Below are 25,059 nucleotides of genomic sequence, written 5' to 3' on the forward strand. Positions count from 1 at the left end.
GCCGGTCCAGGAGAATCAACCAGAAGCTGTTGCTGATGTCCAACACTGTGAAATACTTGGCGTGTGGGGCCTGCCTCATCATGGCTTCAGGGCTGGGGGCTGTGACCTGGGTGGAACAATTCAGTTCCCGGCAATTGATTGTTAGCCTCAAAGTTTTCTTTCCGGCCAAATCAGAGAATTATTGGTGGAGGCAATATTATTATTGATTCAGTACTCCCTGCTGTAATGAACTGTTGATTACTTTGGCCACCTCCCCCTTGGCTTGCTTGGGGAAGCCGTACTGTCTTTGGGGTTTTGGATTGGGGTCTTCTATGGTGACTTCCCTTATCATTCAGCAACAGCCATGTTTATGGCTTGTGAATGTCTGTGTGCTTCGCAAGGATTCCTTGTCCCCTTGAATCATCTGCCATGTCTGTGGGCTTTACCATAACTCCCTGATGGTGAAAATCCTATCAACATAGCTCCCTATGGTTACTTCTGTTGGTGCCCCATTTGTCTGGGCCATCAACCAAAGAAACAATTTGCCAGGTCAACGGGGAGATTACATTTCCGCATGAAATCAGAACGCATGATGTGTTCTGCTTCGGGGTGGAGGTTGACTATGATGGCTGAGTGGTAACACACACTTCCCCCAGTCTGAATTCTAATGGGTTTGTCCAAGACCCTTCCTGTAAAGCCATTTAACATGATCTTCTTGCCAGTACGTCACATGTTATCCAAGGTGCAGGATGCATTGAGGGTAGTGTGGGATCCTCCTGTGTCCCACAGGAACTCAACGGGGCAGCCTCCTCCTACTTCACCTTGTACCAGGGATCTCCCTACACTATCCCACTAGGCGTTACACAACCAAATCAGTGAGCCTGACCCCGTCACACCCTTGGTTCTATGTCTAACTTGGGGTACAGACTGTATGGGTTATCTGTTTCCTCTCCTGGGCAACTGCAGCCTGTTAGGCAGGTCCTTCCAGTGGTATGGATCGGGATCTTTGTTCTGGAAACCACTGTTTTTTGTGTTTGTCGGCGGGGTGCCCGACACTCTCTTAACATAGTGGCCTGTCTGGCCGCAATTGTAACACCGTCCCTGCGGAGATGAATACTTTGGATTCCCTTGGGGCTGATCTCTGCTTCTAGAGTTGGGAGGAGCGTATGAGAGTGAGTATCTTCTGTAATTATCTCTATTCCTGTTGCCCCCCCCCCCCCCCCCCCCCCCCCCCTTGTTTTGCCACACTGGGTTGGTGTTCAAGTTCATTTGGACAAGGTTCCTTTTCCCCACCCTTGTGGGTTTGGGCTTATCTACCTTATGTACTTCCTTCTCCCAGCCACAGGTCATTCTCCGTATCGCCCTGCCCCGTTGTGTATATTGTCAGCTGGGTCAAAGCCCTCGCATGCCGTCCGACTCCCTTTGGTTGCATGCGAGACGAGCATTCAGATCCATATGGAGCTTGGTCTAGCCACCCATAAACTGCCATAAATTGCATCCATAAGTGACTGGCGTATGCTGTCGGGTGTTCCCCTTTCTTCTATCTACACTTATTCAGGCCGTCCAGGGGCAGCACGGTGGCGCAGTGGTTAGCATTGCTGCCTATGGCACTGAGGGCCCGGGTTCGAATCCCAGTCCTGGGTCACTGTTTGTGTGGAGTTTGCACATTCTCCCCATGTCTGCGTGGATTTTGCCTCCATAACCCTAAAGATGTGCAGGATAGGTGGAATGGCAACGTTAAATTGCCCCTTAATTGGGAAAAAAAAATAATTGGGTACTCTAAAATAAAAAAAAATTTAAAAATTCAGGCCGTCCACGGGTCCCCTCTATAAATATCCCACGGAAATCCAAATTGATGCCTTCATTTCTTCCAGTGTCCCCAGGTTACATTTTGGGGATTGGGCAAGGTGGAACATATCGCTGGGCTCAAGCACATGACGTTCAGTTTTACCTGCTCTATTTCTTCCCACTGTGCCCCTGGGTCAGCATCCCCAATTCTGTTGTCAAGGTGCACATAATTCCCCTTTTTATTGGCAATTGAGATTTTGATTTTTCGATCTCGCGCAGTCTGCACAGGACCTTTACTGCAGCCTGCAGATTGCTGCATTCCTCCTTTAGTTCCCCTACTATTCGTTGCGCCGCATCTCGATCCTGGATCGTGAGCTGCTCTTTCTGATACGCCTTCTCGCATAGAGCCTGAAACTGGCTCATATACAGCAGATTGGCTTGGTTCCTCTGCTCTCGTGCCTCTAACTCACTTTGCAGTTTCTCTCTATGCTGTGGCTGTGTGGCGTCACCTAATTCCTGTTTAATTTTAAACTCTCTGCCTCTCTCCCGCGGAACTGCTCCATACAACTAACGATCGCAATCGCCATACTTAACTTGGAAGCCCCTCTGTGCAACTCTTTTTGGGTGTGGTCCCAACAAATTTTTCCTTCGGATCCCAGATCCAATATCGGGGTGTTACCCCATTCTATCCATTTGGGCCATTTTATGTTGAAATATTGCCTAGAGTTCCTTCCCATTCGGCACAACTTCCATTTCTAATTCTCTCTCTCCTAGGGTTTGTCATGGATGTGTGAGAATCGGCCAGGATAGAGATCTGGCTTTCACTAGATTCCCTCCCACAGAGTTTACCCAATGCCCTAACTATCTTCGTCCTGACTACGTAGTCTGCTCATCTCGCGTTACAGACACGGGATTTTGGTCCAATTTACTGGTTGAATGCCTGTACTCTCATCCACCCACTTGAATCCTGGCCGTCGCTTGGGGTGACTGCCCTCTTAATTCCGGCTTATGCTGGATGTTGGAGAATTAGAGATTGGTGAGTTCAAATTCAGAACAACTAGGTCGCTTCTCATCAAAGACTATCCAGAGGGACGCCAAATATTGTCTGCAAATTAGCAGACACTTCGACCAGTTTATTAGTAAAACATTTTATCCAGGTGCCCTTATTTGCGAGATGAACAAAGGACAGTCACAGGTTCACAATTCAACCCAAGTTTATTTTCAAACACAATAAAATAGTTATTCTCCCAAATTATCTCAACTATAATATGTTCATGATTCTTCATACTACCTTCCGTCCATTCTCTGGCCTGCCATTGAGTCTCCTCTGCTGCCTCTGCGTTGAGTCTTCACTGGGGAGGGTCCCTGGGTGCACAATTCTTATACCCCTTGTCATGGGAGTTTCTCTTTAAGAAATGTTTTTGTCTTATCACATGGCTTCAGTGAGGCCATTATGTGGGTGGAGCTGGGTTGTGGCTCCGTGAGTTTTTACTTTGCTTTGAGTTCGGAGCTCGTTTGTGGCTCCGTGGGTTTTACGTTCGCTTTAAGTTTGGACTAGTTTTAAATTGCAAACGTTGAAAGAAGTGTCTCTCTATCTTCATTTTAAAAGCTGTTTCCAGACTACTTGATAACGTAAGATAATTGCTTTCTGGAAGGAATTAAAACCTGCTGTTTGGAAAGGGGAACAAGAGTATCAATAACAAGTCTCATACCAGTAAGAATTCCAAATGGTGGGCCACACCCTTAAAAAGGGGTTTCTGGTTTTACTTGGATTTTGTTACTGAATTGGAACAGTTAAAGGGGGAATTCATTAAGAGTTATACATAGATTACTGTTGCTGTGTTGGGTCTTTATGTTAGTAGTTGATAAAAATGCTTACTGTGTGTGTTTACAAATATTAACTAAATTCGTAGAATAAAGCTTGTTTTTTGATTAAAAGTGCTTAAGAACTCTGTTGAATAACACCTGAAAGGCAGGCCCTTGTGCTCATTGTAACCAAAATCAATAAATAGTTATAGGTCAGGTGCACTCCATAATATAATTTGGTGTTTTCTAAACCCTGGCCCATAACCCTCTTCACACCCTTCCAGACATTTCTCTGGCCCTCAGCCAACGTGGCCTCGAGGTGAGGGTCGCAGCACCCAATGGAGTTGCCGATTGCAACTTGGCAGAACACCAGGAACGTCAAGGATGTGACAGTCATGGTACTGCCATGGACGGTGGGTGGGTTGTGCAACACAGCCATGGCCTGAATAAAATGGTAGCCAACATTGCGGATGGTGTTCATTCATATTTCAGACAAACTGCCTCTTGAAGTATCTGTTCCCTGCTCGCCGCCAATAACCAGTAGTGTTTCCTCATCTACATCTCATTCCTGTCACTGATGTCAAGCTGGTCAGTTCTGTAATATGAAGCGAACGTTGCATTCCATTGTAATTGGAAGGTTCAGCTTTGTGATTAACAGTTTGCTCATCCAGAAACACACTGGGGAAATGGCTCGTTTTTCAAATTCCCAAGCTGAAGAGCCACCTTTTTGCGAAACAGCGAGTGCAGACAAGTTTGTGCAACTTCTAATTGTGATGATTAGCTTGGTCAATGACACAGAAAGACTACTCCCTCATTGGTTAGTGATTCCTCCCTAGTTTGTACCCTGTGTTCAATGAGGTTTCTCTTTCTTAGATGCTGCCAATTCCCAGCATTTAAAACTCTGCGTAGGAAAAGGAGACAGGCCAGACATTGGGATCATTCCTGATGATAGACCGGAATCAAGTGACGTACTTTTGGACTTGATGGGAAAGTGTTGGCACGAGAACCCTGATGAACGTCCGACCTTTCGAAGTATGTTTTTACAATCACTGACATTATCAAACATGAGACCGATGATGAGTTAGCCGGGGCTGCAATTACCCTGATGTTTGCAAAGGAGTGATATTCACAATCCCCACCTTTCCCCCACCACTGGCGATGGGTGGTATCATCTACCTCGGGTCTGCCATGTTTGATGCCATCCACAATCTTTGACACCATCCTGTGTAACATTTGACATTTCACATGTCACTAATTTCAATACAGTCGCTTGCGGAAAATACATATTCTTTAGCCTTGGGTATTGCAAAGTCCCTGACAGACGTCATCACAGCCTCATAATAAGGCTGGTAGACTTACTGCCACCGCGACACACAGCCCAGCTGCCACCACTTTGGAAAGCTGGAGGCCCTGCCGGTTCAGATGGGATTGTTCTCCCGATTTTGCAATATGTGGTTCTGCAACCTGGTTAGGACTCTGACTGCAATTTTAAGGGGCACACAAATGGAGTGTCCAGATTCAGTCTGCGGAACAAGCTGAGAATGGTTTGGAATGAGTGACAGTCATGAATGAGACAGTCAATGCGGTCTGTGGAGATCTGTGGGGTGGTTGCAATGTTCCAGAGGTTGGATTGACAAGTTTTGCCACTTACAGATAATATACCTCTTTTGCCACAGAGTGCGTTCATGAGCTTGAATCAAAACAGTCCAATGAACAAGATCTTCAAATTGCAATCCAGGCCCTGACACGACAGGTACAGTTGACCATCGCACTGTGCTGACTGTAACACAACAGATACACTTTACCATCACACCGTGCTGACTGTAACACAACAGATACACTTTACCATCACACCGTGCTGACGGTGACACAACAGGTACAGTTTACCATCACACCATGCTGACTGTGGCACAACAGGTACACTTTACCATCACACCGTGCTGACGGTGACACAACAGGTACAGTTTACCATCACACCATGCTGACTGTGGCACAACAGGTACACTTTACCATCACACCGTGCTGACTGTGACACAACAGGTACAGTTTACCATCACACCGTGCTGACTGTGACACAACAGGTACACTTTACCATCACACCGTGCTGACTGACACAACAGGTAGCGTTTACCATCACATCGTGCTGACTGTGACACAACAGGTACAGTTTACCATCGTACCGTGTTGACTGTGACACAACAGGTACAGTTTACCATCGCACCGTGCTGACTGTGAAACAACAGGTACAGTTTACCATCACACCGTGCTGATCGTGACTCAACAGATACAGTTTACCATCACACCGTTCTGACTGTGACCCAACAGGTACAGTTTACCATCGCACCGTGCTGATTGTGACACGACAGGTACAGTTTACCATCACACCGTGCTGATCGTGACACAACAGATACAGTTTACCATCACACCGTTCTGACTGTGACACAACAGGTACAGTTTACCATCACACCGTGCTGACTGTCACACAACAGGTAGCGTTTACCATCACACCGTGCTGATCGTGACACAACAGATACAGTTTACCATCACACCGTTCTGACTGTGACCCAACAGGTACAGTTTACCATCGCACCGTGCTGATTGTGACACGACAGGTACAGTTTACCATCACACCGTGCTGATCGTGACACAACAGATACAGTTTACCATCACACCGTTCTGACTGTGACACAACAGGTACAGTTTACCATCACACCGTGCTGACTGTCACACAACAGGTAGCGTTTACCATCACACCGTGCTGATCGTGACACAACAGATACAGTTTACCATCACACCGTTCTGACTGTGACACAACAGGTACAGTTTACCATCACACCGTGCTGACTGTGACACAACAGGTACAGTTTACCATCACACTGTGCTGACTGTGACACAACAGGTACAGTTTACCATCACACCGTTCTGACTGACACAGCAGGTACAGTTTACTATCATACCGTGCTGACTGACACAACCAGGTACAGTTTACCATCACACCGTTCTGACTGACACAGCAGGTACAGTTTACCATCACACCGTGCTGACTGACACAACCAGGTACAGTTTACCATCACACCGTGCTGACTGACACAACAGGTACAGTTTACCATCACACCGTGCTGATCGTGACACAACAGATACAGTTTACCATCACACCGTTCTGACTGTGACCCAACAGGTACAGTTTACCATCGCACCGTGCTGATTGTGACACGACAGGTACAGTTTACCATCACACCGTGCTGATCGTGACACAACAGATACAGTTTACCATCACACCGTTCTGACTGTGACACAACAGGTACAGTTTACCATCACACCGTGCTGACTGTCACACAACAGGTAGCGTTTACCATCACACCGTGCTGATCGTGACACAACAGATACAGTTTACCATCACACCGTTCTGACTGTGACACAACAGGTACAGTTTACCATCACACCGTGCTGACTGTGACACAACAGGTACAGTTTACCATCACACCGTTCTGACTGACACAGCAGGTACAGTTTACTATCATACCGTGCTGACTGACACAACCAGGTACAGTTTACCATCACACCGTTCTGACTGACACAGCAGGTACAGTTTACCATCACACCGTGCTGACGGACACAACCAGGTACAGTTTACCATCACACCGTGCTGACTGACACAACAGGTACAGTTTACCATCACACCGTGCTGACTGACACAACCAGGTACAGTTTACCATCACACCGTGCTGACTGACACAACAGGTACAGTTTACCATCACACCGTGCTGATCGTGACACAACAGATACAGTTTACCATCACACCGTTCTGACTGTGACCCAACAGGTACAGTTTACCATCGCACCGTGCTGATTGTGACACGACAGGTACAGTTTACCATCACACCGTGCTGATCGTGACACAACAGATACAGTTTACCATCACACCGTTCTGACTGTGACACAACAGGTACAGTTTACCATCACACCGTGCTGACTGTCACACAACAGGTAGCGTTTACCATCACACCGTGCTGATCGTGACACAACAGATACAGTTTACCATCACACCATTCTGACTGTGACACAACAGGTACAGTTTACCATCACACCGTGCTGACTGTGACACAACAGGTACAGTTTACCATCACACCGTTCTGACTGACACAGCAGGTACAGTTTACTATCATACCGTGCTGACTGACACAACCAGGTACAGTTTACCATCACACCGTTCTGACTGACACAGCAGGTACAGTTTACCATCACACCGTGCTGACGGACACAACCAGGTACAGTTTACCATCACACCGTGCTGACTGACACAACAGGTACAGTTTACCATCACACCGTGCTGACTGACACAACAGGTACAGTTTACCAACACACCTTGCTGACTGTAACACAACAGGAACAGTTTACCATCACACTCTACTGACGGTAACACAACAGGTATAGTTTATTCACCGTAGGCGTGAACTGCAATTATAAACGCATCCTCGATGAGCATTAAATAAGGCTTGCTCCGGTAAAATCAAGAAATGACTGGGTGATATTAAACTTGTGTTTATAAAGTCTGCGGAGTGTATGACGGAGGAAGAGGGGACACTGAGACCTGGCAAAGTGTGAGTTAGAGAAGAAGAATCATAGAACTATAATTCATTCTCATTGAGGTAGACCTGAGGTTAGAGGATTCGTAAGAACTTGTTGGATGATCTTTTTTGCAACTAACAAGCATCCAGAGAGTAAAGCTGAAAGTATCTCTGACTGTAGTTATGGGTAGTCTGTTACTTCTGATTTGTTTTGCTTTCCCTTCCGTACAGGAATCACAGTGTGTGGATGGACATATCACCCGGAGCACTCCAGAGTCTAGTGAAGATATCAGCAACCTCTGTGGTAACCTGCATCAAGTGCTGCTTTCCCAGCGCTCATTACTGTCCAAATTAAGGAACAATAATCTTGTTCCAACTTGGGGCACCTTCTCATTGATTGGGCAAAAATCTAGCCTTCAGATCCATAATTTCGAACATTCTTTGTCTGAAGAACATTGTGCGAGCCCCTGACACTCCCCCACCCCTTCAACAACTGGTGCTGTGAACTTCCCCCAAACAGAGAGACCACTGAGAACAGGAGGTGTCATAACTGAGACACAACAAAATCACACCCAGTTCCAGAGGTGTTGTAGCTAAGATCAGACCACCCAGTGTAGAGGTAGCATAGCCAAGAACAGACCACCCTGGGTAGCTGTATCCTACCTAAGATCAGACCACCCAGTGTCGAGGTATTGTAACTAAGAGCAGCCACCCAGTATGAAGGTATCACAGCTAAGAGCAGACCTCCCAGTATAGAAATGTCATAACTAAGAGCAGACCAACCAGTGTAGAGGTATCGTAGCTAAGAGCAGACCATCCAGTAGAGGTGTCACAGTTATGACCAGACCATCCAGTGTAGAGGTATCATAGCTAAGATCAGACCACCCAGTGTAGCGATGACATAACTAAGAACAGTCTACCCAGTGTAGAGTGTTGAAGTATTGTAGCTAAGAGCATTCCACCAAGTATACAGGGGTTGCAGCGAAGACAAGACCACCCAGTGTAGAGGGATCATAGCTAAGACCAGATCACCCAGTGTAGAGATATCATAGCTAAGACGAGATAATCCAGTCTAGAGATGTCGTAACTAAGAGCAGACCACCCAGTGCAGAGGTGGCACAGCTCTGACCACACCACCCAATGTAGAAGTATTGTAGCTACGTACAGTCCACCCAGTGTAGAGGTACCATAGCTAAGAGCAGACCACTCAGTATAGCGGTATCGCAGCTAAGAGAAGCCCATCCAGTGTGGAGGTATTGTAGCTAACAGAAGATCACCCAATTTAGAGATGTTGTAACTAAGTGCAGAGCACCCGGTATAGAGGCATTATTGTTAAGAGCAGACCATCCAGTGGAGAGGTGTCACAGCTAAGATCAAACCAGCCAGTGGCTAACAGAAGATCTCCCAATTTGGAGATGTTGTATCTAAGTGCAGACCGCCCAGTAAAGAGGTATCATTGTTAAGAGCAGACCATCCAGTGGAGAGGTGTCACAGCTATGACCAGAGCACCCAATGTAGAGGTATTGTAGCTAAGACCAGACCACCCAGTGTAGAGATACCGTAGCTAAGAGAATACCACTCTGTGTAGAGGTATCGTAGCTAATAACAGACCACTAGTGTAGAGGTAATGTAGCTAAGAACAGACCACTCAGTGCAGAGGTATCATAGCTAAGAGCAGGCCACCCAGTTTAGAGGTGCCACAGCTAGGAGCTGACCACCCAGTGTAGAGGTCTTTTAGCTACGACCAGTCCACCCAGTGTAGAGGTTTTGTAGCTAAGATCAGAAGACCCAGTAAAGAGGTATCATAGTTAAGAGAAGACCAACCAGTGTAGAAATGTCACAGCTATGACCAGACTACCCAGTGTAGAGGAATTGGAGCTAAGAGCAGACCACCCAGTTTAGAGGTGTCACAGCTAAGAGCTGACCACTCAGTGTAGAGGTCTTGTAGCTAAGACCCGTCCACCCAGTGTAGAGGTATCATTAAGAGCAGACCACTCAGCGTAGTTGTATCACAGCTTAGAGAAGACTACCCAGTGTCGATGTGTCACAGCTAAGAGCTGACCACCCAGTGTAGGGGTATCGTAGCTGAGAGCTGACCACCCAGTTTAGTGGTGTTGCATCTAAGAGCATACTATTTGGTGTAGAAGTGTCATAGCTGAGAGCTGACCACCCAGTTTAAATGTCTTGTAGCTAAGACCAGCCCACCCAGCGTAGAGGTATTGGAGCTAAGAGGGGACAACCCAGTGTAAAGATATCACAGATACGAACAGACCACCCAGTGTAGATGTGTCACCGATAAGAACAGACCACACATGTAGAAGTGTTACAGCTCAGAGCAGACCACCTAGTATAGAGGTGTCACAGCTAAGAGCAGACCAGACAGTTTTGAGCCATCGCAGCTAAGGACAGACCACCTGGATTAGCATTATCTTAACTTAAGAGCAAACCACCCAGTGTAGAGGTATCATAGCTGAGAGAAGACCACCCGGTGTAGCGGGATCGGAGCTAAGAATAGACCACCCAGTTTAGAGTTGTCACAGCTAAGACCAGACTACCAGGTGTAGAGATACCATAGCTAAGAGTAGACAGCTCGGTGTAGAGGTATCGTAGCTAAGAACAGCCCATCCAGTGTAGAGGTGTTACAGCTAATAGCAGACCATCCAGTGCAGAGGTATTGTAGCTAAGAGCAGACCATCCAGTGCAGAGGTGTCGCAGCTAATAGCAGACGACCCAGTGTAGAGGTATTGTAGCTAAGAGCAGACCATCCAGTGTAGAGGTGTCACAGCTAAGAGCAGACCACCTAGTGTAGAGTTATTGCAGCTAAGAGCAGACCACCTAATATAGTGGTATCGTAGCTAAGACTAGATTGCCCAGTGTAGAGGTATCGTAGCTAAGACCAGACCACCAACCATCCAGTGCAGTCTCCCCTCCGTGCCCCCTAATCAACACGGCTCAAATAAGAAATTGAGGAAAGCAGAGATTTCAGAACTGATCTTGATCGCTGACCTTTAATTTTACAGCTACAAGACTCAGAAGCTCCTGAAACTTCTATAATCTTTCTCATTCTGATCTTTCCGGTGACATGCAGCTTCGTTGGGGGTATGTGGGGTGGGTGGGTGGGCGAGTGGGGAGGGGGGTTGGGGGGGGGGGGGGGGGGGGGGTGCAGGGGGTTGAGGGGGGGGGGGGGTGAGTAAGTGATATGTTCCCAGGGAAATGTCTCAGATTCTCATGGAACCGGCAGAGGTGATGATGAGCTCTCATCAAGTTCCCTTTACCGTGAGGGGCTTTGAATGCTGAGCCAATTAAAAATCACCGCCAGCGCAACACAAAACCACAGAAATGGTTGACTTGGCACCAACTAGTTATCTAGTGTCTGCTTGTAGCAGACGTCAGATTAGCAGGGGCACCAAGGGCTTGTATTTTGTGCATTGATGATAAATACTGAGCAGTTTAACAAATAAGACAACCAAACATTAGTCTTGGCTAATTGGGCAGAGAAACCATTCACCAGAATTTCAAACCTATAACTGAGCCAGCGATTGGGAGCTTTTACTGAGTCAAAACCTGTTTTACTGTTTGTGTCTCTCTTGAGCTGCGCAAAGGGTTTAACAAAAGAATCTACGAATCTCCAGAAGGATGCCGGAAATCTGAAATAAAACCAGAAAATGCTGGGAAAAGGTCAACAGCTCTGGTAACATCTGAGGAGAGAGATAATAATAATCTTTATTGTCACAAGTAGATTTACATTAACACTGCAATGAAGTTACTCTGAAAAGCCCCTAGTCGCCATGTTCTGGCGCCTGTTCGGGTACATGGAGGAGAATTCAGAATGTCCAATTCACGTAACAAGCACATCTTTCGGGACTTGTGGGAGGAAACCGGAGCACCCGGAGGAAAGAATTGTGAAGCAACAGTGCTACCCACTGTGCCTGTTACCAAGTTAACAGGGAGAATCTCCGGCTGTGTTGTATCCGCCGCATATCCCGCTATTCAAGGAACGCATGGGGGAACTACAGCAACTGTTCATTCCTGTCTGGCACAAAAGCAAAATGGATAAGATGGCTTGCAAAGGAAATTAAAAATAGTATCTGATACAAGGAAGACGCATATGGAGGGAAGATTATATGAGGAAAGGCTGAAGGACTTGAGGCTGTTTTCGTTAGAGAGAAGAAGGCTAAGAGGGGACTTAATTGAGGCATACAAGATGATCAGAGGATTAGATAGGGTGGACATCAAGAGCCTTTTTCCTCGGATGGTGATGTCCAGCATGAGGGGACGTAGCTTTAAATTGAGGGGAGATAGATATAGGACAGATGTCAGAGGTTGATTCTTTACTCCGAGAGTAGTAAGGGCTTGGAATGCCCTGCCTGCAACAGTAGTGGACTCGCCAACACTAAACGCATTCAAATGATCATTGGATAGGCATATGGACGATAAGAGAATAGTGTAGAGGGACTTTAGAAGGGTTTCACAGGATGGTGCAACATCGTGGGCCGAAGGGCCTGTACTGCGCTGTAATGTTCTATGTTCTAGATAGGCCAAGAAAAATAATAGGTCTGAGGATTGGGAGCAGTTTAAAATTCAGCAAAGAAGGACAAAGGGATTGATTAAGAAGGGGAAAGTACAGTACGAATGGAAGCTTGCAGGGAACATAAAGACTGACACTAAGAGTTTCTATTGATATGTGAAGAGAAAGAGATTGGTAAAGAGAAGTGTAGGCCCCCTACAGACAGAAACAGGGGAATATATAATAAGGGACAAAGAAATGGTTGAGCAATTCAATACAAACTTTGGTTCTGTCTTTACAAAAGAGGACACAAATCAGATACTAGAAATATTGGTGAATGAAAGGTTTAGTGAGGGGGAAAAACTGAGGGAGATCAATATTAGTAGAGAAATGGTGCTGGAAAATTGAAATGAAAAATGAAATGAAAATCGCTTATTGTCACAAGTAGGCTTCAAATGAAGTTACTGTGAAAAGCTCCCAAGTCGCCACATTCCGGTGCCTAGGGAGGCTGGTACGGGAATTGAACTGTGCTGCTGGCCTGCCTTGGTCTGCTTTCAAAGCCAGCTATTTAGCCCTGTGCTAAACCAGCCCCTTGTATTGCGGTGGATAGAAAACTGGTTGGCAGAGAAGAAATAATGAGTAGGAATTAATGGGTCCTTTTCAAAGTGATGGGCAGTAACTAGTGGGGTGCCACAGAAATCGGTGCTGGGACCCCAGCTATTCACAATATATATTAATGATTTGGATGAGGGAACAAAATGTAACATCTCAAAGTTTGCAGATGATACCAAGTTGGGTGGGAGGGTGAACTGTGACGAGGATGCAGAGATCCTACAGCAAGATCTGGACAGGTTGGTCGAGTGGGCAAATTAATGGCAGATGCAGAATAATTCTAACAGGACTAATCAGAGTAGATGCAGGGAAGATGTTACCAATGATGGGTGTATCCAGAACCAGGGGATACAATCTGAGGTTTCAGGGTAAATCATTTCGGACCGAGATGAGGAAACATTTCTTCACACAAAGAGTGGTGAGCCTGTTCATTACCACAGGAAGTGGTTGATGCTAAAACATTGAATATATTCAAGAGATGGCTAGATATAACACTTGGGGCGAATGGGATCAAAGGTTATGGGGAGAAAGCAGGATTAGGCTATTGAGTTGGATGATCGTGATGAATGGTGGAGCCGGCTCGAAAGGCCAATAGGCCACCTCCTGCTCCTATCTTCTATGTATCTATGTAATACTGTGCACACTACTCCAGATGTGGTCTCGCTAATACTGAAGCATGAACTTCCTACTTTTGTAATCAATTCCCCTCGCAATAAACACCAATATTCTATTATATTTCTTCATTACTTGCTGCACTTGTATACTAATCTTTAGCAATTCATGCACGAGGACACCAAGATATCTCTGCGACCCACAGCTCTTCAATCTCTCACTATTTAGCTAATAAGCTTTTTCTTATTCTTCCTGCCAAAATGGACAATTACACATTTGCCCACATTATACTCCGTTTCACAGATTTTTGCCCACTCACTTAACCTATCGATTTTGTTTTGTAGCCTCCTTACGTCCTCTTCACAATTTACTTTCCTACCTATCATAGAATTTACAGTGCAGAATTTCGGCCTTTGGCCTGGCCTTTGCACTGGCCCTTGGAAAGAGCACCCTACTTAAGCCCACGCCTCCACCCTAACCCCTTAACCCAGTAACCCCACCTAACCTTTTTTGGACACTAAGGGCAATTTAGCATGGCCAATCCACCTAACCTGCACATCTTTGGACTGTGGGAGGAAACCGGAGCACTCGGAGGAAACCCACGCAGACACGAGGAGAACGTGCAGACTCCACATAGACAGTGACCCAAACCCGGGAATCGAACCTGGGACCCTGGAGCTATGAAGCAACAGTGCTACCCACTGTGCGACCATGCTGCCTATGTTCTGCACTCAGTACTGACAAAGGTCTCACTCCGAGGGATGACTTTCAGTAGTTTGCAGTGAGATAGCTGCTCTGTTACGTGTAAATCCCTGGGGATGAACTTCTTGATGTTTTATTTGATGTCCTCCACCTGCTGCAGTTCCTCTAAGCCACCACTAGGTAGCAGTACCAGACCATCAGTTTGGATTGTACAGCGTAGGGCAGTGTTGTCAAAAAGATTTAATCTGTGTTTCAAATGCTCCCACTCAAGATTGTAGAGGTCCTTCTGTTCAAAGGTGATTCCTGTTGGTGTGTTTTTCTGTATGCTAACCATTCTCTGTTTTGTTTAGAACCAGTTGAGGAACAGAATGAGCCCAAACAGTTTTTGGGTGAGTAATGTTTGTCTCTCTCCAAACTAATAATGGGCGGGATTCTCCCTCCTAGCAGTCCCGTTTTCCAGCGCGCTCCCACCGGCAGTGGGACTCTCCACTTCGCAGCCGGCCAATGGGATTTCCCATTGTGGCCACCCCACGTTGTCGGGAAACCCGTGGGGTGTGAGTGTGCTGCCGGTGAAGTGGAGGATCCCGCCGCCAGAGAATCCCGCTGCGTTGGGTGACCTTGACAATGTGTTTTCCTAAAGTCTTCACTTTAACCATAGGGATAGTGGTTGGGGTCATATAGGGGCAAATGACCTGTTTCTGAGCTGTCACCATTTTGATTCGATGCGAGTTCCAGGGTTACCTGATTGTGGCGAGTTGTGCTGTCACAAGCTCGTGTAGCGTCACTCACTAGTGAACGTGTGGCCTTCATCTTGCTCTGCAGCAGCTTGATCTGACAACATGAATCCTCCTCGGATCCAAAATCCTGCTGCAAAACCTCTTGTGGTTTCTTTTAGACTGATCTGATTGCAGTTTCAATGAGTTTGCTTGTTCATTGGCCAGCTGTTGCTCTGTTTAGGATATAGTGGCATAGTGATCTGCCGCTACTGTTGAGGCCTTTGTGCCCGCTTAATCCCATTTAGGTTGACGTTTTATGTGGCAGGTCGGGTCCGCACTCAGCTGGCACCATGTTGTACGGCTTGAGGTCAATGCCGTGCACATGTGCACCTGTCACCACCACCATTGTCTCCTTTGCTGTTCTGAATATTAAATATTCTCCAGGTGTAAATTATTCTCCAGAAAAGACTCCTCCATGGGAGAAAATACACTCTGTGCCCATCTGGACAGATGGCTCTCCGACCCTTACAGCCTGCACCAACTTACTGAAGAGAACAAAGATCTCACTAATGAGAAAGATATTGGAGAGGTTGAGGGGAGGTTGAAGGGAGAATAAGTGATGTTATAATCCAAGAAGATTTGAAGCATACGTCACCTGATCGTCAATTATTTCAATATCTGTAGCAATGTTTGTTTACAGTATTGTCACGACGCAAAATTAATCTGAGGAAAACAGTGATCATGTGGTGTATAAAACTCTTTGCCACGGAAGTGGGATGTACTTATCTACAAGTCAATAAAAGGAAAAGAAACCGGACAGACACCCGGCACTGCAAACTGCAGCAGCAAACCCAGCACTGCCAAACCTGCAAAGCCCTCCTCACTAACATCTGGGGCTTTTGCCAAAGTTGGGAGAGTTGGCTCACAGATTTCTTGAGCAACAGCCTGACATAGTCATATTCACAGAATCATACCTTACAGACAATATCCCAGACAGCACTATCACCATTTCTGGGTATGCCCTGTCTCACCGGCAGGGCAGACCCCAGCAGAGGTGGCGGCACAGTGGTATACAGTCAGGAGGGAGTTGCCCTAGGAGTCCTCAAAATCGACTCTGGGCCCCATGAAGTACCATGGCTTCAGGTCAAACATGGGCAAGGAAACCTCCTGCTGATTACCACAAACTGGTCACCAGCTGATGCATCTGAGGATGGCAACGGCGCAGAATATGCTCTGGGTGGGGGAACTTCAATGTCCATCACTGAGAGTGGTTCAGTAGTACCACCACAGACCAAGCTGGCCGCGTCCTAAAGGACGTAGCTTTGAGACTGGGACTGCAGCAGGTGGTGAGGGAACCAACAAGAGGGAAAAGCATGCTAGAACTCATCCTCACCAACCTGTCTGCCGCAGATGCATCTGTTCATGACAGTACAGGTAAAAGTGACCACCGCGCAGTCCTTGTGGAGACTTCCCGTCTCTACATTGAGGATACCCTCCATCGTGTTGTTTGGCACTACCATCGTGCTAAATCGAACAGATTCAGAACTGATCTATCAACTCAAGACTGGTCATCTATGAGGTGCTGTGAGCCATCAGCAGCAACAGAATTGTACTAGGCCATAATCTGTAACCTCATGGCCAGGCATATCCTCCACTCTACCATTAACACCAAGCCAGGGGATCAACCCAGGTTCAATGACGATCTAAGCTCTACAGTTCTGAACATCCAGTTGTGAATGGTGATGGACAATTAAACAACTCACTGGAGGAGGAGGCTCCACAAATATCCCCATCCTCAATAATGGAGGAGCCCAGCACATCAGTGCAAAAGACGAGGCTGAAGCATTGGCAATAATCTTCAGCCAGAAGTGCCGAGTGGATGATCCATCTCTGCCTCCTCCAAAGGTCCCCAGCGTCACACTTGTCAAAGGAGCCATAGTTTGAAACTCTTACTTTACCTTCCAATAAGAATCGATAGTCCGGTTGGTGAGAGGTGTCAAAAGTACCACTTTATTATTAATTACTCACTGGTATACACTTGAATAAGAACGGAATAAAAACTTAGATACAAAATATCAAACAATACGTAAAAAAGTCAAGCACATGGCAAAAGAATAAACACAAAAGAAAATCACTTTGAACACAAAGATAGATGATTCAAGAATTCAGGATCAAAGGACTTCGACCATGAGGTCATACTTTGAAGGAAATTCTCATCTCTGGTTTAACCCCTTATTTACTTTCATTGGCTTTTAACTCTCAGCTGATATCCCCTGGTTTGTTCAAATGAATGTCTGTTACTTAGAGGACAACTTGTTAATCAAACATTGGACATTGCTTAAGATTGACTGGTGCCTATCAAAACTAGCTTAGCGTCTGTGTGCGGAGTCTTAGGAAAAGTACTGGATATGTTTTCTCACATTTTGCTAAGTTGCATAGCTTGGTGGAGACCTTAAGAATTGATTAGTTGATTAGACAGAGAACAATGCATTCTCAGTGCTGAATACTCTGGAATACAATGGTTAATTTAGAATTTGAGAAAATAACTCTATTCCTACAGTTAAGACACTTTTAATATTTTGTTCCTTTAGCTATATGCATTTAGCTAGCACCTATATGAATAAAATTATACTCTATCATATAGCAAACATGGAGTCAATGGGAATGGCAATCAGTGGGAAAATTCACCGCTTCGCACAAAGGAAGATGGTTGTCGGAGGTCAGTCATCTCAGTCCCGGGACATCACAGCAGGACATCCTCAGGGTAGTGACCTAGGCCCAACTATCTTCAGCTGCCTTATCAATGACCTCCCTTCCGACATAAGGTCAGATGTGGGGATGTTTGCATAATGTTCAGCACCAGTCGCGATTCCTCAGACACAAGTAATTCATGTGCAAATGCAGTAAGGCTTGGGCTGACAAGTGGTAATATTTGGGCCACATAATTGTCAGGCAATGAACACCTCCAATAAGAGAGAATCAAACCATCGTCCCTTGACTTTCAATGGCATTGCCATCACTTAATCTCCCACTATCAACATCGTGGGGTGACCATTAACCAGAAACTGAACTGACGAGTCATATAAATACTGTGGCTACAAGAACAGGTCAGGAGCTCGGAATCCTGCAGTGAGTAACTCAACCCCTGACTCCCCAAAGCCTGTCCACCACCTACAGGGCATAAATCGGGAGTGTGATGGAATTCACCCATTTGCCTGGATGAGCGCAGCTCTAACAACACTCAAGAAGCTCAACACCATCCAGAACAAAGCAGCCCACTTGCTTGGCACCCCTTCCACAAACAGTCACTCCCTCCATCACCCCACCATCACCGATGCGCAGTAGCAGCAGTGTATACCATCTACCTGGAGGTTCCCCACCAAGTCACTCACCATCCTGACTTGGAAGTATATCGCCGTTCCTTCTCTGTCACTGGGTCAAAATCTTGGAACACCCTCACTAACAGCACAGTGGGTGACTCAACACCACAAGGACTGCAGTGGTTCAAGAGGCAGCTCACCGCCACCTTCTCAAGGATAATTAGGGGTGAGAAACAAATGCTACCATCCACTAAAAATGAATTCAAAATAATACTCAGACAGTGCTATTAACTCCTGTCCATATTGTGTATTGTTCTGAGGAACATTAACATATTTTCAACTGCAGGTGGCCATTTGTGAACTAACTTTATTTCCTCCATCCTGGGGTTGATTTGAACCCGGTTGGTGTGAGTTGATGCAACGTGATACTCAGTAACTGAGACTCAATAGGCAAGGTCACTCTCAGATATATCCCAGAACGTCTGCTGTGGAAAACTTATTGCTGCACTGTTTCAGTAAGGCTTGCTTCACTGTACTTGCGATTGGGCAACTTCACAGTGCATTTAAGCTGAACCTCAGTTGACTTGAAACCATTGGATTGTGGGATTTCCTGCCTTTACTGTCCTGATGCATGCTGGGAGCGAAAGTCAGCAACCCCCAAGACCTGTGATATTTACCTGTTGGTATGAATGGTCAAAGACTTCAGAGGCTGGGGTGTTGTGGGATTTTCTGACAAGCACTCACAGTATTGAAATGAAAAGTCTCAGTCTGAGTGCCTGAAATGGGGAGAACAGATACTTGAAGCCACCATGCAGGAACATACCAGAGCACAATCAGCTGTCTTGGCAACATGGGAGCAAACTGGCTCACTTCACCCTACACCAAGCTAACATTATTTGAAGCAGTGAGTAGGCAGCGTGTCAGGTATTTGACCACAGGGATAGCGGGAGGATCGATCCGAACAAAATATCTCTGCTGCTGACTCATGGTGTCAGCTGATAGGACCATTCATCTAGTCCTCTGATCCCAGAAAGCATGTGTATAAAACTGGGGGGTGGGGTGGGGGATAAGAAATTGAGGCCAGTACCCTTTGTTAATGTTATTGTTAGGATGCACAGGTGAACAGCATTAATTATGTACTTTGAGCACACATAAATAGGGGACAGCTGGGACACTGGCTGTGTGGGAGGACAGCTGTAAAACGGAACAGTTGATAAACTCTAAACGGAAATAAATAAAGCTGTGTCTTGGTTTCTGCTTCACCAACTGGCTTGCATCCCCTTACCACCCTTAAACATAATAATCCACCTGTTTTTCATTTTATCTCTTCACAGAACCAGCTCAGAACCCCAGTCAAGAAGAAATTGTAAAGTGTGAGTAATATTTTTACACTGTTTGAATCGTATACCATAACTACCTGGAAATTTCATGTCCTTGAGCTGATTGGAAATAATGAAACCTAATGAATTATTGATTCTGAACTAGTTCAATGATCTGGTCTTTTTGTGCCTAGTCCCTCTTGTCAATATTTATATAATGTGTTCATGGCCTCCCTCAGCTTTTTACATAAACCTTATGAGCATATTTGAAATTATTTAAAATTTTGCTACTTTGGGAGACTCCTTCAAGAGCATATTTTAGTGCAGGATTCATTACTGATCCCTGTGCCTGGGCAAGGTGTCATCAGAATTGAAAGTCTGGGTTCAAGAAGGCAATTCACCCCAATTTTTCTCTGGGATGTTACGAACAGAAGAGGGGTTAATTTTAACAACCCTGATTTCTCCTCTTGCCATATTTCCATAAAATGCAATATGATCTGCTGTGCTTCCCTCTTTTAAATTTTTAAAAATTTTATTACAAACATGTATCAAAACAAGTTACAAGGAATAAACACCCCGGGAAATATACTTCCCAATAATCAACTATACAGTCTGTACAGATTGTTCCTGTTTTTCACCACCCCCTCCCCCGCGATGAAAAGCACCTCAAACACGGTCACAAACATCCCCCACCTTTCCTTAAACCCCCCTGAAGAGCCCCTTAACTCACACTTTATCTTCTCTAATCGCAGGAAGTCGTACAGATCACCCAACCAAGCCGCTACTCCCGGTGGCGATGCTGACCACCACTCCAGCAAAATTTGCCACAGTGCAATCAGAGAGACGAAGGCCAATACATTGGCCTTCCGCCTCTCCACGAGCTCCGGCTTCTCTGAAACCCCAAATATCGCCACCAAAGGGCCCGGGTCCACCTCCTCCTCCACTATCCTGGCTAAGGCTGCGAACACTCCCGCCCAGAATCTTGCCAATTTTTCACAACCCCAAAACATGTGTGCGTGATTCACTGGCCCCGCACACATTTCTCAAACTCATCTGCCTACCCCCTGAAAGAACCCCCTCATTCTCGCCCGAGCTATATGCACCCTGTGCACCACCTTAAACTCAATCAGGCTCATCCTTGCACATGAGGAGGTCCCGTTTACCCTATGCAGTGCCTCACTCCATACTCCCCAATAGATCTCCCCTCCCAACTACCATTTCTCCTTGATCTTCACCACCCACTCGCCTCCCTGCTCCCCCAGACACTTGTATATATCTCCAATTCTTCCTTCCCCTTCTACATCGGACGCAGCAGTTGCTCCAGCAGGGTGTTTCCCGGCAACCTAGGGAACCCCCTCCAGACCTTTCGTGCAAAGTCCCTAACCTGCAGATACCTGAACTCCCCCTCGGCAGCTCTACCCTCTCCCGAAGCTCCCCCAGACTGGCGAACCCTTCCTCCAAATACAAATCCCTCACCTTGACCAGCCCCACTTCTCTCCGCCTCCTGTATACACTATCCATCCTCTCTCCCCCCCCGGCTCAAACCCATGATTCTTGCACAGCGGCGTTAGCACCGACATCCCTTCGACCCAAAAATGCCTCCTCAGCTGATTCCATATCTTCACCATGGACTGCACCACTGGGCTCCCTGAATACCTACTCAGAGCCATTGGCAATGCTGCCGTCGCCATAGGCCTAAAACTAGACCCCTTACAATATTCCTCCTCCATCCAAACCGCCACTACCCCTTCTTCCCACCACCGCCCCATTTTGTTCACATTCGCCGCCTAATAATAATAATAATTGCTTATTGTCACAAGTAGGCTTCAAGGAAGTTACTGTGAAAAGCCCCAAGTTGCCACATTCCGACACCTGTTCTGGGAGGCTGGTACGGGAATTGAACCCATGCTTCAGCAGCCTCTCCAGCAAATGGTCAAGCTGGCCCCGATTAGTAGTACTTTTGAAAAATGTGAACCTGGTGGAAAGGCTTCTGTGGGGAGCCAAGGAGGTGAGTAGCCAATTTTCCCTCAAAGACAAGGGGCCCAGTGGTGCTGGTCTTGCCTCCCCAGTGTTCGATGGGGGTGGGGAACCCTCGGCAGGGGTGGGCTGCCATAGGAGGGTGGGGTGGGGCACTAGGGGGTCAACTGTGGGCAACTGCATGCGGCGCTACTATGCCAACCTCCTGGATCATGTGTACCCGTTCCTGGGACAACCCTTGTCCCTGCCTGTCTGCCCCACCGACCACCCATTACCCCCAACGGGTGCGGAGGCCTCTTGCTGAGCGGCTGAAGGCAATCACTAATAGGGAATTGGTAATTGTGGTTAAGTGAGTACTTCATAGATGCCAAGTGGATTCCTGTGGGTGGGTGGGCCATGTAGAATGTGGGAGTCATTGCTTGGCAACCCAATCACACCTTGATGCCTGGACACTGTGCCTGAACACAATAGGGAGACAACACTACACATGCAACATTCCAACCCCCAGTTGATGGGACACGACTCCGGGAAATTCCTACTGCCGGAGAGTGGGTGAGCACCACGGGGAAGGGGCTGTGGTGAGGATGCCTGGGGAGATGGGCAAAGGGCATGCGGGGGGGGGGGGTCATCCCGCATTGCAGTAGGAAGTGACAGAGGCAGCATAATGGTTGAGCGAAAACGTGTATAATGTGTTGTATAAACCCCACTCCCAATGTTGCTGCTCCCCTCACTCAGTCCCCCCTCCTTATCGGTGCCCTTAACAATCCTCAACTTGTTGCCGCCCTAGCCCTACCACTATGTCCAGGTATTTCCCCAGGATTGTTCCGGAGAATTGCGCCCATAGTGTGAGGTATTCTTCCCTGTTTAGGAATGGGCATTAAATACACATCTTTCCCATTTCCATTGAGTGAATTGAAAAAAACAATCACTTTACAAAAGTGATTTCAAAATTATGGAATAATTTATTCTGTTGGTGTTGCTACTGAATATTAAACTCCACCTTAGCCTTTTAATTCTGTGGGTATCAATCCACATTTAAGTAGGCTTCTTTGTACCCTTTTTTATATTTAACCTTTCTATTTTGTTTCAGGTCCACAATCCACTTTTACTTCTGATGAATGTATTAAATTGGCTGAGTTGGTCAATAAAGACTGGAGGATGCTAGGCCGGACCTTGGGTTTGACCGAAGGCGATATCAGTTGTATTGATTATGATTACAATGGCTTGATTGAGAAAGCCTATCAGATACTTCAGAAGTGGATACAGACGCAAGGGAAGAATGCTAATCCAAGATCGTTAGTTTTCTACCTGAAGAAGATGAAGCGGGAAGACCTGGCATTGTTATTTAGTATTGACAGAGTGACAAATTTATAGATTTACTGTTTGCCCTAACTTGTAGCAAGCTTGGAGAATTTTTTTTACTTCTTTAGTTAAAGATTTGTATTTTGTTTCAAAATCAACGGGAAAAGGAATACAGCTGGTGTTTGCGTTAAAACTTTGAATGAAAAAGTTGTTATTCTTGCATGGTGTCGAGGAAGATTTTGTGGAAGTTCCTCAATTAACTCTTTGGCAGTGATCAAGAATAATGTATATTAATGCACCACATGAAAATTTATCCCTCTTGCATCCCTCTTTTATCACTGGGCTAGCAGATACTCCTTCCTCGGGTGGGCCAAACACGACATTGAATGGTAGCAGATTACACTTTTACCCGCTATACAGTATTCTGAAGAGTAAAATTGAGACCTCATTGCATTGCATTGGGAGGGGGAAAATTTTTAAATATTTATTGGTAAGAAATGGATTTATTTTTAATCCAGAGTTTTATTATGCTCTGATCCACTGCCTGGAAGTGTGGAGGAAGCAGATCCAATAAAAGGGAACTAATTATAGATATTAAATTTGGGGGCAATGCGGAAATAGCAGAGCAGTGAGATGTAATCCAACTGTGCTGTATTATAATTCAATGTGAAGCCTCAAGATAAAGTTCTGCAGTCTTTGGAAAATTCTCTCCCCCTCTCTCTCTACTAGTCACCTGACAAAGCTTTCAAAACAGGCGGGACCTGAGTAATGTCACAACTTGTTCAAAATGTTTATGATTTAATGTCCATTTGATTGTTTACAAAAACTACATTTTGACAACACATTAAAATCTTTTCAGGTTCTGTCATGCTTTACTGCCAAAGGAAGGACTGCAAAGTGGGGGTAGTGTTTTGTCAGGCAAGAAAATGCATGGCTGAGAATGTGCTTGGTGTTCGATTCATGGCGACGTGACCATGCAAGGGTAGGTAGTCTAATGGAGCTGAGGGGGGAAGCGTTTGAAGATGGGAGCAACTATGCAGAATGTTGAAGAAAAGTGAAGAAGGATGAGAATGGATGGTGCGCAACCGCCAGGGACGGGATTTAATCTGGGACTCTGGCCAGGTCACATTTGGCGCTTTGAGAAGGTTGGGAACTGAATGAGGGGCTGGGGTTGGCTCTGAGAGGTGACAACATGCCTCTCGGGGGGGGGGGGGGGGAGGAGGGAAAGACCCGGAACCTCCGGTCTTAGCCGGGCGGGGGGGGGGGGGGTGCTGGGAACTGGCGGACCGGCCGAACGGCCGTTGATTTGAGCGGGAATTTGCGGCGCGCGCGCCTGGAAAATCCGTTTTTTTTAACGGTGAAATAAAGAGGCAGGAGCCCGGGCGGAACGGGGCCGGGAGCGGCTGGCCCAACCGCTCAGCTTTAACTTCCCGTTTTCAAACCCCGACCTAAATCATTCACACTTTAGATTTCAGGTATGTTATGCTGCCAAAACCAGCCGTTCAGTTTTGATTGACTGCTCCCACATTGATTTGCCTGCTGCAGCCAATATACACCGACATCCTCCAGCCACCACAATCCTGCCTTTCAAACACCAATCCAGTCTCATATTCTTTACCATAGAATATGTTTCTGTTTCTTTCACTAAATAGATCGAGATGGCCACCATCTTGACACTGCCAAGTCAAACCTCCTGTTAATTTTCACTGTATACCCAGTTTTCTCCGACTGCCAATCCACTGCCATGGCTATCTTCACATAAACTTTCTCCCATCCCACCTTCTGCCAGGTCTCTTCCATTCTCCCAGTTTGCCTGCCACCCTTGCAGCTGTGTTGAAAATGTCGATGCCC

The 25,059-nt window shown here is 46.4% G+C and overlaps 1 protein-coding gene across 1 annotated transcript in view; it reads left to right on the forward strand.

Moving 5' to 3' along the window:
- LOC119971419 (receptor-interacting serine/threonine-protein kinase 2-like) overlaps nt 1-24,071 on the forward strand; it is a 44,924-nt gene extending 20,853 nt beyond the window's left edge. Inside the window, exons 5-10 of the mRNA XM_038806910.1 lie at nt 4,447-4,605; nt 5,250-5,326; nt 8,373-8,445; nt 14,925-14,963; nt 19,945-19,983; nt 22,997-24,071. Coding sequence (XP_038662838.1) covers nt 4,447-4,605; nt 5,250-5,326; nt 8,373-8,445; nt 14,925-14,963; nt 19,945-19,983; nt 22,997-23,280 — 671 coding nt within the window. The 3' untranslated portion in view covers nt 23,281-24,071. The remainder of the gene's footprint in view (nt 1-4,446; nt 4,606-5,249; nt 5,327-8,372; nt 8,446-14,924; nt 14,964-19,944; nt 19,984-22,996) is intronic.
- Nucleotides 24,072-25,059: the final 988 nt, after the last annotated feature.

The sequence above is a fragment of the Scyliorhinus canicula genome, chromosome 9 (genome assembly GCF_902713615.1).
Source record: "Scyliorhinus canicula chromosome 9, sScyCan1.1, whole genome shotgun sequence".
NCBI lineage: Eukaryota > Metazoa > Chordata > Chondrichthyes > Carcharhiniformes > Scyliorhinidae > Scyliorhinus > Scyliorhinus canicula.